Genomic DNA, 15,573 nt, shown 5'->3' on the forward strand with positions numbered 1-15,573 from the left:
GAGTGTGACTTTTTAAAATTATTATTTTTTATTTTTATCATCTTTTTTTAAAAAGATACATTAATCCACACAAAGTGTTACATTAAAAAATATAAGAGGTTCCTATATACCTCACTCCCCACACCCCCCCACTCCTCCCACATCAACAACCTCTTTCATCAGTGTGGTACATTCATTGCATTTGATCAATACATTTTGGAGCACTGCCCCACAGCATGGACCCCACAGTAGTTTACATTCTTCCCCAGTCCATTCAGTGAGTTATAGTAGGATATATAATGTCCTGAATCTGTTCCTGCAGTATCATTCAGGACAACTCCAAGTCCTGAAAATATCCCATATCACACTTCTTTTTCCTTCTCTTGGCCTTCAGCAACTCCTATGGCCACTGTACTCACATCAATGATATTATTTCTTCCATTGATAGAGTCACAATAACTCTATAGTAGAATACCAGTAAATCCATTCCAATCCATATTTTATTCCTCCATCCTGAGGACCCTGGGATGGTAATGTCCGCTCCACCTCTACATTGAGAGGGGGCTTAGGTCCCACCTGGCTGATGGGTGGGGTTCTCCTGCTTACAGTTGTAGATTCTCTCGGTTCCCTTGGTGTGATGTTTGACCATCCTCACCTCATTGTTAGCTGACCTGGGTAAGTCCAATCAACAGGAAAATAGGTGTTGCAGCTCTGCTGAGGCTCAGGGCCCAGCTGGCACATGGACAGTCCATAGATTCAAGTCTCCTGGGCATAGGCCAACCCCAGCACCAACCACAGGTTCAGTGAAAGTGACAGAGGAAGCATATGTAGAGAGGTCACATCTGAGTCCAACTCCATCACACTCAGGAGCACAAATTCTAATGTAGGGCCCACTGGGAAGGCACTGAACTCCAGAACCATCTATCATGACTGTAGGCCCTGGTGTCCATGCCCTCAGGAGCACCACTACCTGGGGTTTTATCTACTTTGGCTGCCTCGGAGATTCTGCTGAGCTGTGCATGAGCATGACCCCTCTGCTGACCTCCCAACTCATTCTGAAGTCTAGCCGTATAAACTCATTTGTCTTTATCATTTCCCCCTTTTATTCAAGGTCTTTTTCTAGTTGCATCACCAGCTGGTGCTTGGTTTTAATCCCTTCGCACCAGGGAGGCTCATCCCCAGGAGTCATGACCCATGCTGGGGGGGAAGGTAATGCATTTATATGCTGAGTTTGGCTTAGAGAGTGGCCACATTTGAGGAACATGGAGGCTCTCAGGAGGTAACTCTTAGGCACCCTGCAGCTCTAGGCCAAGTTAAAATTTCCAGTACACAGGCTCATAAGCTTAGTCATCATTATCAAGGACCCTTCCCTGGTCTTTGCCCTTGCACTTGGGGGATTGCTGCTGCTCCACTGGGGAATGTGACAGAGATCCCCAGGATGGGAACTCAGCACTCCCTCAGTTGTCATATGAAACTCTACCCACTATGTCAATACCCAACGATCATCCAAACATATCTATATACCCTATATGCATGCCCTGGAGAACTTCCTCCCACCCATGCATCCTCCATCAATGACACCCCACACCAGTGCTCTTCCCCTGCCACAGTTGAACCCCTCTGTGATCCAAAACTTCTCCAAAAATGAAACCTAATATATTGCCAAATTCAATTAATAGGAAAATGAAATAGTAATGATAGGTTTAAAGATTATACATATTAATTTAGAAAAATGAAAATAAAGTAAAAAATAAATTGGGATATTTAAAAAATGAAAAAATCATAACATTTTTTTGACGTTTTGCCCTTCATCACTATAATAGGTGCTGCCCTGTTTGTACAGAGGCAAGGCAATTCTTCCATTTCTTCCTCAGTATCTAACATCATTTTTTTTTTATTATGTCTTCAAAAAAGTTTTAGGTCACAGTAAAAAGGAGAGCCTGACTTATTTGAGGACCTACCTACATGAGGCTCAGATTTATGGAGTCTAAGATATGAGGTGGGAGATGAGAATAGTGCAGGTAGGCCAGACTGTGAAGAGCCAAACCAAGTAAAGGATCTTGAACTTCTTTCTGCAGGGCAAGTTGAAGATTTATGAGTAGAAGAGTAACATGATCAGATGCGTTTTCTTAAAAGATGTTTCTGGTAGTCAGTGTAGATCAGTGGTCCTCAAGCAGGGACAGTTTTCTTCCAGAAGGACATTTGGCAAAGTCTAGAGACAATTTTTGATGGTCACAAGTGGCAAGATGCTACTTGCATCTAGTGGGTAGAGGCCAGGGATGATGCAAAACATCCTGAAAGGCACAGGATAGCCCCCGCAACAGAGTTATCCAGTCCAAAATGCCAATAGGGCTGAGGTTGAGAAACCTGGTGTAGAGAATGGATTGGAGGGAAAGATGCTAGAAGCCTGGAGACCTGTGAGGAGGGGATGAAATAGTCCAGGAGAGAGATGACGTGGATGTAAATCAGGGCAGTGATTTAGGTAACAGTGATGAGGAGGAATAGACAAATAGGGGAGATAATGAGGAATTACTTAGTCCCTGTTTGAAGGTGAAGAAAAGGGAAGTTGGATGGAAGAGTCATTAAGAGCAGGTTTGGAGGCGGCGGACTTGGCCCAGTGGTTAGGGCGTCCGTCTACCACATGGGAAGTCCGCAGTTCAAACCCCGGGCCTTCTTGACCCATGTGGAGCTGGCCCATGAGCAGTGTTGATGCGCGCAAGGAGTGCCCTGCCACGCAGGGGTGTCCCCCAGGTAGGGGAGCCACCTGGTGCGAAAGAAAGTGCAACCTGCCCAGGAATGGCGCCACACACACGGAGAGCTGACACAACAAGATGATGCAACAAAAAGAAACACAGACTCCAGTTCCACTGACAACAACAGAAGCGGACAAAGAAGACGCAGCAAATAGACACAGAGAACAAGCATCTGGATATACAAATCTGGAGCTTAGAGGAGTGGCCCAGGGTAGAAGTAGAGATGATGGTTGAAATCATGGAGATGAGAGACAGTGGAGGGTGAGAAGAGGTCAAGGAAAGAGTTTGGTGAACAGCAGTGTGTGCGAACAGGTAGAATAAATGGAAGGCTGAGGGAGGCTGGGGCGTGACAAAGCAGTGGGAGGAGAAGCTGGAGTGTGTAGTGTCAAGGAATCAAAGCAGGAGGGACACCTGGGTCAGGATGGCGAGGATGCAGGAAGTTTGTGGTCTGGTAGAAATTTGAGAGTTTGTAGATAAGAACTAGGGAAGAGTTGAGGTTGTCATAGCTTTGGGACAGAGTGGGAGAGAGAGCTGACCAAGGTTAGACTGTGAGGCAGGGCTGAGGGCTTGCTGAGAATGGAGACTGTGCTTTTACAGCAGAACCTATGAGCAGGGTCCACACAGGCCAGGAAATTCACTTCTGCCTTGGTCATTTCCATTCAGTGGCCTCTGCATCCTTTGGGGTCACTTCCTGACAACGTCCCCTGACCACTATTTATTGCTTTCTTCCTGTAGCGTCTCAGAGGGCAAAGGTCTTTAACAGCTTCTGGAGATGGTGCTGCAGCTGGGCTGCTGCCTGCCTAGATTGATGCAGGGGGGATGTTTGTCTCCTGGGATATCCGGGCCCATGGCCACAGCAAAGAGTTGGAAAAGGAGCTGTTCCCAGGGCTCAGCCGTGGCAGGGTCTGAGTGTCTCGCGGGAGGGTAAACAATGGCACAAATCACTTTTGTCAAGGGCCTGGGCAACAATCACAAGTCCTTGGCCAGCTTTCTCTCTCAGCAACATTTTCTGGCTAAGAAAGGGGAATTCTGTAGCTTCCTCTTGCAGCATATCATGACCCTGAGACCCTGGTTTCCACAAAGAGCACTTTGTCACATGCTAAAGCAGTCAGCACTAGCTAACCCACTCCTGAGGGCTTAATGTACACACCATGTTTAAAAGGAGTTTTCTTATAAGGCAAGGCAATCAGAATGCCTGTCTTTCAGTCAACATATGCATAGAACTACTGGGTACCTGGCTGTGGCCCTGGCCCAGGCTCAGGAGCTCTCAGAATGGTGTCTTCTGCTAAACCTGGCTCTGAAATGAGCAGAGGCCCCCTGACATTTGTGTCCAATCTTTCAGCTTTTCCTGAACCAGTCTGGGAGGTGGCTGGGAATTAACCAGGAAAGGCTTCCCCTCTTCTTAGTTTTGGGGAGACCCCATGAACTATTGTCCCACTGGCCTTCAGTTCTTCTCTCACTTCCAATGCCATTCCTCAGGGAGGTTGGCTTTGGAGGTGAAGGGATGCTAACAGTGCATGCACCACAGCCAGAAATCCACAGAGCAGACCCCGTAGTGATCAGATCCCAGTATCAGTCAGCTCACACTGTACAATGATCAAATCAATAAACATCACACCTGTTGCTTCCGACTCAATTCTGTGAAACAGTTTTTTCTTAGGATGATTGAGACTTCCTGTGCTCCACCTGAAATTCGAAGTCACAGCCCTGTTCTGTGTATCTGCTTATGCATCTGTCTCGCCTTTACATGGAGCTCATCGGGAGCAAGGGTATATCTTGGTCCTGGCTGTATGCCCAGCCTTAGTACAGAGGCTATTGGAGCCAGTGCTCAGTAGTGTTTGTTGAAGGAAGGAAGGAGTGAAAACACAGGCCTTGCCCCAGAGTGGCAGGCACACTCACCAGAGGCCAGCCTTTGCAGACTTAACATAGTTATCCTTCAACAAAAATGTACTGAACTCCCACTGTGTGTCAGGCCCTGTGCAGTGGACAAGACAGCTCAGTCCCTGCTCTCACAGTCCAGACATTAGAAGACAGGGTAGGCAGGTCAGTGTCCGAGCACAGGGTTTAGTGGAGGTGGAGGAGAGAGGACACACCCGTGACCAGAGAGTCGGGGGAGGCTTCACAGGGAAGGTGTTGTCTAATCTGGTTTGATGGAAGGAAGAGCAGGACTCCAAAAACTTGATGGGGGTGGGGATGGCATCCCAGGTAGAGATATTAGGATGCACAAAATGGATCCAAAGGCATGAACGTGTGATATATTTGAGAAGTTGCCAGTTGTTCAGCATGGCTAGAGCCTCTGGTGCTTGGAGGGAAGTGGTGAGGAATCAGGCTGAAGAGTTGGACAGAGGCCAGATCATGCAGGGCCTCATAGACCCCGGAATGACAAGGAGCAGCCTTCGATGCAGAAGAAGTTGAGTAGAGGAGGAGAAAACCAAAAAGTGTGATGTCCCAGAATCAAGTATAGAATATTCCAAGAAAGAAAGGGCCAGGATTGGAAAATGCACCTTTGATTTACTAATAAAGAGAAACACTGGCAACCTTAGCAAAAGCAATTTCGCTTATTGGGTTGGGAGATGCAGAGAAGGAGTCAATGAATGTAGCTGAGAAATTTAGCTTTGAATGTGAATAGTGATAAGGCATCAACTGGAAAGGGAGGTAAGACCCAGGGAGGCTTTTCTGTTTTGTAATGGGGTGTATTAAATGAAGAGGGAGAGGACAGAGCTATAGAAGAGAGGGGCTACTCAACAGTTTGAAGTCCCCTAAAAGAAAGGAGGACATGGGACCCTGAACACTGGAGATGGATTGACCCTGACAGGAGAGATGTTTGCTCCATTCCAGAGGAAGGAAGGGGCAGATAGGTGGGTGCAGATGCAGGTGGATGTGTGGATCTGGTGGTGGGAAGTGGAGAAAGCTCATATTTTGAGCGTTGGCCAGTTTTCTTCCAGCACCTGGAGACGGCAGACCTTTGACACCCAAATATCTCTGAGATGTGTATCTTCCTCCCACCTCCCCCACCACATGCATACAGTACATACATTTGGGGAAAGGGCTGGAGTGGGCATGCTCTCACGTATTAACCTTTGATGGTAGGGTCTGGCCTAAGGTTTTGGCCAGGCCCTACTAGTCCCCATGCTGTGCCCATCATCCAGAAACCCTGGGCTCCAGCTGCTATCACACCTGCTCCTCCCAATTGCCTCTTGTCTTTGGCCTTTCTGGCCACGAGGGGGCATCTCTCACCCCAGCCTCTTCCCAGGTCACAGCCACAGACGCGGACAGTGGCCCATTTGGCCTCCTCTCTTATTCTTTGGGTGCTGGACTCGGGGCCTCGGGGTCTTCCCCGTTCCGCATCGATGCCCACAGTGGTGATGTATGTACAACCCGGACCTTGGACCGTGACCAGGGACCCTCAAACTTCGACTTCACAGTGACAGCTGTGGATGGGGTGAGTTGGCAGACCAAGGGCAGGCGAGGGAGTTGGCGGAGGGTGCTCCTCGGGGACAACAAAGCCCAGCTGACCTGTGGCTGCATGTCCTACCAGGGCGGCCTCAAGTCCATGGTGTATGTGAAGGTGTTTGTGTCAGATGAGAATGACAACCCACCTCAGTTTTATCCTCGGGAGTATGCTGCCAGTCTGAGTGCCCAGAGTACCCCGGGCACAGCTGTGCTGAGGGTGCATGCCCATGACCCTGACCAGGGGGCCCATGGGCGGCTCTCCTACCACATCCTGGCTGGCAATAGCCCACCACTCTTTGCCTTGGATGAACATTCAGGTGAGGATCCTCCCAGTCCCAGGTTCTGCCCCCAACCCCTGACCCCTTCCCACCCCAGTGATGTAAGCCTTCCCATCCTCTGCTGTTTCCTTATACTTATTTGCCTGCTTCTGTTCCCCTCCCAGGGCTCTTGTCAGTGGCCTGGCCTTTGGCCAGGCGGGCCAACTCTGTGGTGCAGCTGGAGATTGGGGCCCAGGATGGAGGGGGCCTGCAGGCAGAGCCCAGTGCCCGAGTCAACATCAGCATTGTGCCTGGAACCCCCACACCACCTGTATTTGAGCAGCAACAGTACATCTTTTCTGTGCCAGAAGATGTAACACCAGGCACCAGTGTGGGCACAGTCCAGGCCCACAACCCACCAGGTATCATTTAGCATCCTGCCCACTTGGTGTCATACCCAGACATCCCAGTGTCATCCTAAAGCAATCAGCTCATGGTACCCTAGAGTAATACATCACAGACAGCCCTAATGCAAAACGCCCTGGCAACCACCAACACCTGCTTGGGCACAGTACAGGCACACTGCTGCACACACACTCTCCCTCTAAGGCTCTGAAAGGCACAGGTGTGGGCACTGCCCAGCCTCTCTTGGGATCAGTGTCTCGGCCCTGATTCAGTAAGTCTCCCTTACCTTTTTCCTGACCCCTCTCTCCTCCTCCCCAGGTCGCTTGGGACCTGTGACCCTTGCCCTATCAGGCGGGGATCCCCGGGGACTCTTCTCCCTCGATGGGGCCTCAGGACTGTTACAAACACTTCGTCCTCTGGACCGGGAGCTGCTGGGACCAGTGCTGGAGCTGGAGGTGCGGGCAGGCAGTGGAGCACCCCCAGCATTCACCGTGGCTCGGGTGCGTGTGCTGCTGGATGATGTGAATGACAACGCCCCTGCCTTCCCTGCACCTGAAGACACAGTGTCACTGCCACCCAGCACTGCTCCAGGGACCCCCATCTATACACTGCGGGCTCTGGACCCCGACTCGGGTGTCAACAGTCGAGTCACCTTCACCCTTCTTGCTGGAGGTGGTGGCACTTTCAGCGTGGACCCCACCACTGGCCATGTACGGCTGGTAGGACCTCTGGGGCCCCCAGGGGGGCCAGCCTATGACCTGGAGCTGGAGGCCCGGGATGGGGGCTCCCCGCCACGCACCAGTCACTTTCGACTACGGGTGGTAGTACAGGACTTGGGGACCCATGGCCTGGCTCCGCGCTTTGACAGCCCTACCTACCGTGTGGACCTACCCTCGGGCACCACCCCTGGAACTCAGGTCCTGCAAGTGCAGGCTCGAGCACCTGATGGGGGTCCTGTCACCTACCATCTAGCCACAGATGGGACTAGTAGCCCTTTTGGCCTGGAGCCGCAGAGTGGGTGGCTGTGGGTGCGGGTAGCGCTGGACCGCGAGGCCCAGGAGTTGTACACACTGAAGGTAATGGCAGTGTCTGGGTCCAAAGCTGAGCTGGGGCAGCAGACGGGCACAGCCACTGTGAGGGTCAGCATCCTCAGCCAGAATGACCACAGCCCCCGCTTGTCTGAGGAACCCACCTTCCTGGCCGTGGCTGAGAATCAGCCCCCAGGGACCAGCGTGGGCCGCATCACTGCCACTGACCGAGACCCAGGCCCCAATGGACGTCTGACCTACAGCCTGCGACAGATGTCAGAAGACAGCAAGGCCTTCCGCATCCATCCCCAGACTGGTGAGCCCTGGGACTCCAATTCTGAGACCCCACAGCCTCATCACCAGATTGGTGAAGACCCAGATAGGACCCCCCACCCCAGCCTCGACCCTAGCCACGAGGACCAGGATTGGACCTGGAGTTTAGCCCCAGCGTTCCCTCCCTTGTTCCGCCATACCCTGCAGGCCTCAGGCTCTGTGTCCTTAGCTTTCCCACACGTGATCTCCACCCTGCACTTTCAGGAGAAGTGACCACACTCCAAACCCTGGACCGCGAGCGGCAGAGCAGCTACCAGGTCCTGGTGCAGGTGAAGGACGGGGGAAGCCCACCCCGCAGCACCACAGGCACCGTGCACATCGCAGTGCTCGACCTCAATGACAACAGCCCCACCTTCCTGCAGGCTTCAGGGGCTGCTGGTGGTGGCCTGCCCGTACAGGTATGTGAAGCAGGACTGCCCTGAAGAAGAGCTCCCATGGAGCTAGAGGTGTAGGTGGGAAGGAGTGCAACCTGGGATGAGGTGAGAACAAAGAAGGGAGTGTGCCTGCATATAGGTGAGCCGGACTCAATCCCAAGCCGTCTCAAGATCAGGAGGAGACAACTCTAGGTGAGGTGTGTCCCCACAGGTGCCGGACCGCGTGCCTCCAGGAACACTGGTGACAACTCTGCAGGCCAGGGATCCTGATGAAGGGGAGAACGGGACCATCCTGTACACGCTGACTGGTATGGGGATGGAGAGAAGAAAGTTGGTGGGTGATGGCATGCCTCTGTGGCCTGCCAGCTCCAGAACTTTCACCATCACCCCTCCTCTGCCCCGCCCTAGGTCCTGGCTCAGAGCTCTTCTCCCTGCACTCTCACTCCGGGGAGCTGCTCACGGCAGCACCCCTGAGCCGAGCAGAGCGGCCCCACTATGTGCTGACGCTAAGCGCTCACGACCAAGGCAGCCCTCCTCGAAGCGCCAGCCTCCAGCTGCTGGTGCAGGTACGGCTGTCCTTCCTCCAGGCTGCCCCCTGCCTCCTTCCCCTTCACGGCTGCTGTGGAACAACCCCCCGCCTCCCCCCTCCCTCCCTCCCCCCCCCCCCCCCCCCCCCCCCCCGCCCCAGCTAGTTCCAGCTTCGCGGGGACTTGGGCCTTTTACAAGAGTCCTGATTCCATCCTCCTCTTCCACAACAGGTGATTGTCTCAGTTCGCTCCGCCGAGCCCCCTTCGGATCCCGGTGAGCCGGACTCCGCGGCACCGGCACCGGTGCCGGTTGTGCTGACCGTGACTGCAGCTGAGGGACTGCGGCCCGGCTCCCTACTGGGCTCGGTGGCTCCGCCAGAGGCAGCGGGAGTGGGCGCCCTCACCTACACCCTGGTGGGAGGCGCCGACCCCGAGGGCACCTTCGCGCTGGACGCGGCCTCTGGGCGCTTGTACCTGGCGCGGCCCTTGGACTTCGAGGCGGGTCCCGCGTGGCGCGCGCTCACGGTGCGCGCCGAGGGGCCGGGCGGCGCAGGTGCGCGGCTGCTGCGAGTCCAGGTGCATGTGCAGGACGAGAACGAGCATGCGCCCGCCTTCCCGCGCGACCCGCTGGCGCTGGCGCTGCCGGAGAACCCCGAGCCTGGCGCCACGCTGTACACCTTCCGCGCGTCGGACGCCGACGGCCCGGGTCCCAACAGCGACGTGCGCTACCGCCTGCTGCGCCAGGAGCCGCCCGTGCCCGCGCTTCGCCTGGACGCGCGCACCGGGGCGCTCAGCGCGCCGCGCGGCCTGGACCGCGAGACCACGCCCGCGCTGCTGCTGCTCGTGGAAGCCACCGACCGGCCCGCCAACGCCAGCCGCCGCCGCGCGGCACGCGTCTCCGCGCGCGTGTTCGTCACGGACGAGAATGATAACGCGCCGGTCTTCGCCTCGCCCTCACACGTGCGCCTCCCGGAGGATGAGCCCACCGGGCCGGTGGCGCTGCACGTGGTAGCCCGGGACCCGGACCTGGGCGAGGCCGCACGCGTGTCCTATCACCTGGCAGCTGGCGGGGACGGCCACTTCCGGCTACACGCGAGCACTGGTGAGAGCTGAGCTTGGGAGAGGGGCAAGGAGAGTGCCGATGTGGAAGGAGTGTTGAGGTTTCCTTCTAACCTGCCTGCTTAGGAGCACTCTCCTTGGTGCGGCCGTTGGACCGCGAGCAGCGAGCTGAACACGTGCTGACCGTGGTGGCCTCAGACCATGGTTCCCCGCCGCGCTCGGCCACGCAGCTGCTGACTGTCAGTGTCGCCGACGTCAACGACGAGGCACCAGCTTTCCAGCAGCTGGAGTACAGGGTCCTCTTGCGTGAGAACAGTCCGCCTGGCACGTCTCTGCTCACTCTGCAGGCAACTGACCCAGACCTGGGTAAGTCCTGGGAGGTGGACTGAGAGAGGGATGCCCCGGGCTAGCAAAGATATACTTAGCCTCCGATCTCCCCCTATGCTGCCCTTCCTCAGGGGCCAACGGGCATGTGACTTACGGAGGTGTCTCTGGAGACAACTTCTCCCTGGACCCAGACACAGGCGTCCTCACGACTCTTCGGGCCCTGGATCGGGAGGAGCAGGAGGAAATCAGCCTGACAGGTACAGGACGACAGGACCACAGAATGCGAGCAGTTGAAAGCCCCCGTGTTACATGGGCAAAACACCTGACGTACGACCTTCTAGAAGTTTCCATCTTTTATTGTCTAGCTCCTGTTATATTTTTGGACCCTTTGGGGAATAAAGAGTTTGGCAGGATGCAAGGTGAACTGACTTCAAGGCTGTCACCATTGTGACCACACACACTCTCAGATACCTGTCACAGCTATCCCCTCTAATACTCCCTCAGGTTATACTGCAGACATTTAACAGAAGAGCACATGGATTTTGAGTATCAGAGAAGTTAAGTGACTTACTCAAGCTAACACAGCTTGGAAGTGGCAGGGCTGAGACTCAAACCTAGATCTTTTGATACCTCATTTAGTGTCTTTTCTGTCACACCACCACTAATCCAAGATACATCCTGCACGCACAAAGCATGGGGCAAAGGGAATGGGAGAGAACATTTTCTGAATGTTTATATGTACACGTGTTAACACAAGTGCCTGGGGGTATGGAAATATGGACATTTTCTGGTTGTGTGTGCACCTGGCGACTGAGTGTAAACACTGCGCAGTGTGGGTTTCCCCGTGGGATGGAAGCAGGCTCATTGGTTTTGCTTCCTCACAGTGTATGCCCAGGACAGGGGCTCACCCCCGCTGTTGACCCATGTCACAGTGCGGGTGGCTGTGGAGGATGAGAACGACCATGCCCCAACCTTTGGGAGCACCCACCTCTCCCTGGAAGTCCCCGAGGGCCAAGACCCCCAGACTCTTACCACCCTGCGGGCCTCTGACCCTGATGTGGGAGCCAACGGGCAGCTGCAGTACCGCATCTTGGGTGAGAACTGTCCCACATCCACTAACCCCATGCCCGTTTGCCCAGTTCTTGTCCTCTTTCTGTTCCTTGACGTCAGCCTCAGTCAATATGCCTTGGTCTTTTTTCCCCCTTCTCTGTCTTCCACTTCCTTTTTCTTTCACGCATGTGTCTGTCTCTGGGTATCTCTTTCTGTGCCTGTCCAGCTCTTTATCTCCCTCTGTGTTTCTGTTTTTACCTTCCTGTTTCTTTTCTTTTTCTCACTTCTGTGTCTGTCCCTGTAGTGGAATTGTTCTCAAATGTTTTTTTTGTTTATGTGGGTTTTATCAATATTTATTGTGTTAGATGTTAAAACTGAGAAAACTTTAAAATAATATCATTGCAAAATCTGCCAATGAAGTCTACTTCTTGCCTTATTTGTGCATAGGCACAAGGAAACCTAAGAATTTTGAATAACAGGTAGACAGTAGTGAGATTGTAGAAATTATAGCAGTGTAACTGGAGGTAGCCAGTAAGAGCACACACTGAGGGAATCTCTAAAAACATGTTTGTGTTTTAAATCTACTAGAATTTTTCCAGAAAACACCAAGAAGACATAAGCCCAAATTCCATTAACCATCTGAATGATACTATCACATGCCATGTAGCCTCTGGAAAACTCCATTGCACAGCTGTGAGATAATGAGAGTGAAAAGGGCATATAATGTCCTAGTATTACTATGAAAATAACTTTAAAATTATGGACTCCCTGAAAGCGTCTCAGGGACACTCTGAAAACAGAGTGTCTCTCTTTACCGTCTGGTTTCTCTTTTCCTTCATCTTTTTCTTTGTCTATTCCTATGTCTCTGCTTTTCTCCCAATTTCTCTCTCCCTCTCCCTCCCTCTCTCCTACTCACTGTAAATCACACCCACCCCCATGGGCTGCCCTTCTCTGCAGATGGCGACCCGTCAAGAGCCTTTGTCCTAGATGTAGCTTCTGGGGAGTTTGGCACTGTGAGGCCACTAGACCGGGAGGTGGAGCCCGCATTCCAGTTGCAGATAGAAGCCCGGGACGGAGGCCAGCCAGCTCTCAGTGCTACTCTGCTTGTGATGGTGACAGTGCTGGACGCCAATGACCATGCTCCAGCCTTCCCTGTGCCAGCCTACTCCGTGGAGGTGCCTGAGGATGCGCCTGCAGGGACCCTGCTTCTGCAGCTACAGGCTCATGACCCTGATGCTGGGGCCAATGGCCGTGTGACCTACTACCTGGGTGCGGGTGCAGCAGGTGCCTTCTTGCTTGAGCCGAGCACTGGGGAACTGCGCACAGCCACAGCCTTGGACCGAGAGCAGTGTCCCAGCTACACCTTTTCTGTGAATGCAGTAGATGGTGCAGCTGCTGGGCCACTGAGCACCACAGTGCCTATCACCATCACGGTGCGTGACGTCAACGACCATGCACCCACCTTCCCCGCCAGCCCCCTGCGGCTCCGCCTGCCCCGCCCAGGCCCCAGCCTTGGCACTCCCACCCTGGCTCTGGCCACGCTGAGAGCTGAGGACCGTGATGCTGGTGCCAATGCCTCCATCCTATACAGACTGGCGGGCACACCACCACCTGGCACCACTGTGGACTCTTACACTGGTGAAATCCGTGTGGCCCGCTCCCCTGTGGCCCTGAGCCCCCGGGATCGTGTCCTCTTCATCGTGGCCACCGACCTTGGCCGGCCAGCTCGCTCCGCCACTGGCGTGGTCGTTGTTGGACTTCAGGGGGAGCCTGAGCGTGGCCCTCGCTTTCCCCGGGCTAGTAGTGAGGCCATGCTCCGGGAGAATGCACCCCCAGGTGGGTCTCCAGTCATTTCTCTCTGTGCTTTGTGTCCCTGGATGGGCTGGGGCTAACTCACTGAAAATGTCCCCAAGCTCCCCAGTCCAGGGCTTACAGTCCAACCCTTACCATTCTCTCTGCAGGAACTCCTGTTGTCTCTCCCAAGGCTGTCCATGCAGGGGGCTCTAATGGACCGATCACCTACAGCATTCTCAGTGGGAATGAGAAAGGAACGTTCTCTATCCAGCCTAGTACAGGTAAGGGACAGGAGCAAGAGGCTTGTGGAGGAAACAGCCTGCTAGGGGAGCAGGTTCTTTGGACCAGAGGAGACTGTGATGGGGGAGGGGCTGCCTTGAATGAAGGGCCTCAAAGAGGGAGGCTGTAGAGTGTAGGGCAAGCAAACTGCTTTCCGCTGCCCCCCAGGTGCCATCTCAGTTCGCTCAGCTGAGGGGCTGGACTTCGAGGTGAACCCACGGCTGCGACTGGTGTTACAGGCAGAGAGTGGAGGAACCTTTGCCTTCTCAGTGCTGACCCTCACCCTGCAGGACACCAATGATAATGCTCCCCGCTTCCTGCGGCCCCACTACGTGGCCTTCCTGCCTGAGTCCCGGCCGTTGGAGGGGCCCCTGCTGCAGGTGTGCAGTGTGATGGGAGGATGGGAACAGGGCCAGCTGGACCTGTCTGCAGCCAGTCCAGTGCCTAGCAGCCTCCTGCCCTCTCCAGGTGGAGGCCGATGACCTGGACCAAGGCTCAGGTGGACAGATCTCCTACAGTCTGGCTGCATCCCAGCCAGCACGGGGATTGTTCCATGTAGACCCAGCCACAGGCACTATCACTACCACAGCCATCCTGGACCGTGAGATCTGGGCCGAAACACGGTGAGGCCCCCAGTCAGTGCCCAAGACCCCCTCTGGGTCTGTCCAGTTCTAAGCCCTGCCCTGGGTCCCCTGGCACCAAGCTCGGTCGTGAGTCCCCCCCAGGCCTGCCCAGGTCTCCCCCTTCTCTCTGGGCCCCACACCCTGATTGTACTCTGTGCTTAGGCTAGTGCTGATGGCCACAGACAGAGGAAGCCCAGCCCTGGTGGGCTCAGCTACCCTGACGGTGATGGTCATCGACACCAATGACAATCGCCCCACCATCCCCCAGCCCTGGGAGCTCCGAGTGCCAGAAGGTGAGGGCTGGGTAAGGTGAGAGGTACAGAGAGTGGCAGGAAGCCACCGTTCCCCTACCCAGGGGGCTCCAGGGGCACCTCGGACCACACCAACCATGCTCACCCTGTGTGTTGCAGACGCACTATTGGGCTCTGAGATTGCACAGGTAACAGGGAATGATGTCGACTCAGGACCGGTGCTGTGGTACGTGCTGAGTCCCTCCGGGCCCCAGGATCCCTTCAGTGTTGGTCGCTATGGGGGTCGGATCTCCCTCATGCACCCCCTAGACTTCGAGCAGCGTGACCACTACCACCTGCAGCTCCTGGCGCACGACGGGCCTCATGAGGGTCGTGCTAACCTCACTGTGCTCGTGGAGGATGCCAATGATAATGCACCTGCCTTCTCCCAGAGCCTCTACCAGGTACTGTCGTCTCTGGGCACCACCACCCCTGGGCCTGGGTTGTTCACACTGGATGGAAAGGACCAGGCTAGAGGCAGCTGGGGCGGGCTGGACGTTGGGGTTAGCCTGGGGATGGGACAGTCCCCTCTCAGACCGGCTCACTAAACCCTGCAAACTGCATCTAGGATCTGCATCCTGGGCCCAGAAACAGGGGAACGTGGGCAGTTCTCAAATTACTGAGGTGTGGACTTCAAGCTGGATGCCTAATGGGCCTCCTGGAAACAAGCCCCAAACATAGTAGGCACCTGGTCAGCTTGCCAATGAACACTTTTCCTCACACCCCAGGTAACTCTGCTTGAGCACACACCCCCAGGCAGTGCCATTCTCTCCGTCTCTGCCACTGACCGGGACTCAGGTGCCAATGGTCACATCTCCTACCACCTGGCCTCCCCAGCTGAGGGCTTCAGTGTTGATCCCAACAACGGTGCGTCTTTCCAGGGATCTGACCCTTATTTATTTTTTTTACTGTGTTGGGCCATACTCTAACCTCTTCCCTAGAACTTGTTGCCCAAATTCTTTATCTCCTGTATCTCTTCCCGCTGACTCTATGGTTGGCCTTCTCCTGACTGCGTGTCTAGAAGTTGCTCCCTGAGCTTTGA

The 15,573-nt window shown here is 54.6% G+C and overlaps 1 protein-coding gene across 1 annotated transcript in view; it reads left to right on the forward strand.

The window, feature by feature from the left end:
* DCHS1 (dachsous cadherin-related 1) overlaps nt 1-15,573 on the forward strand; it is a 36,634-nt gene that overhangs the window by 17,846 nt on the left and 3,215 nt on the right. The window contains exons 3-20 of the mRNA XM_058305809.2: nt 5,986-6,174; nt 6,271-6,502; nt 6,628-6,864; nt 7,166-8,191; nt 8,413-8,606; nt 8,794-8,890; nt 8,991-9,148; nt 9,341-10,211; nt 10,295-10,534; nt 10,627-10,752; nt 11,380-11,589; nt 12,503-13,381; nt 13,507-13,620; nt 13,787-13,998; nt 14,087-14,241; nt 14,404-14,534; nt 14,652-14,935; nt 15,260-15,398. Coding sequence (XP_058161792.1) covers nt 5,986-6,174; nt 6,271-6,502; nt 6,628-6,864; nt 7,166-8,191; nt 8,413-8,606; nt 8,794-8,890; nt 8,991-9,148; nt 9,341-10,211; nt 10,295-10,534; nt 10,627-10,752; nt 11,380-11,589; nt 12,503-13,381; nt 13,507-13,620; nt 13,787-13,998; nt 14,087-14,241; nt 14,404-14,534; nt 14,652-14,935; nt 15,260-15,398 — 5,494 coding nt within the window. The remainder of the gene's footprint in view (nt 1-5,985; nt 6,175-6,270; nt 6,503-6,627; nt 6,865-7,165; nt 8,192-8,412; nt 8,607-8,793; nt 8,891-8,990; nt 9,149-9,340; nt 10,212-10,294; nt 10,535-10,626; nt 10,753-11,379; nt 11,590-12,502; nt 13,382-13,506; nt 13,621-13,786; nt 13,999-14,086; nt 14,242-14,403; nt 14,535-14,651; nt 14,936-15,259; nt 15,399-15,573) is intronic.

The sequence above is a fragment of the Dasypus novemcinctus genome, chromosome 10, assembly GCF_030445035.2.
Source record: "Dasypus novemcinctus isolate mDasNov1 chromosome 10, mDasNov1.1.hap2, whole genome shotgun sequence".
NCBI classification, from domain to species: Eukaryota; Metazoa; Chordata; class Mammalia; order Cingulata; family Dasypodidae; genus Dasypus; species Dasypus novemcinctus.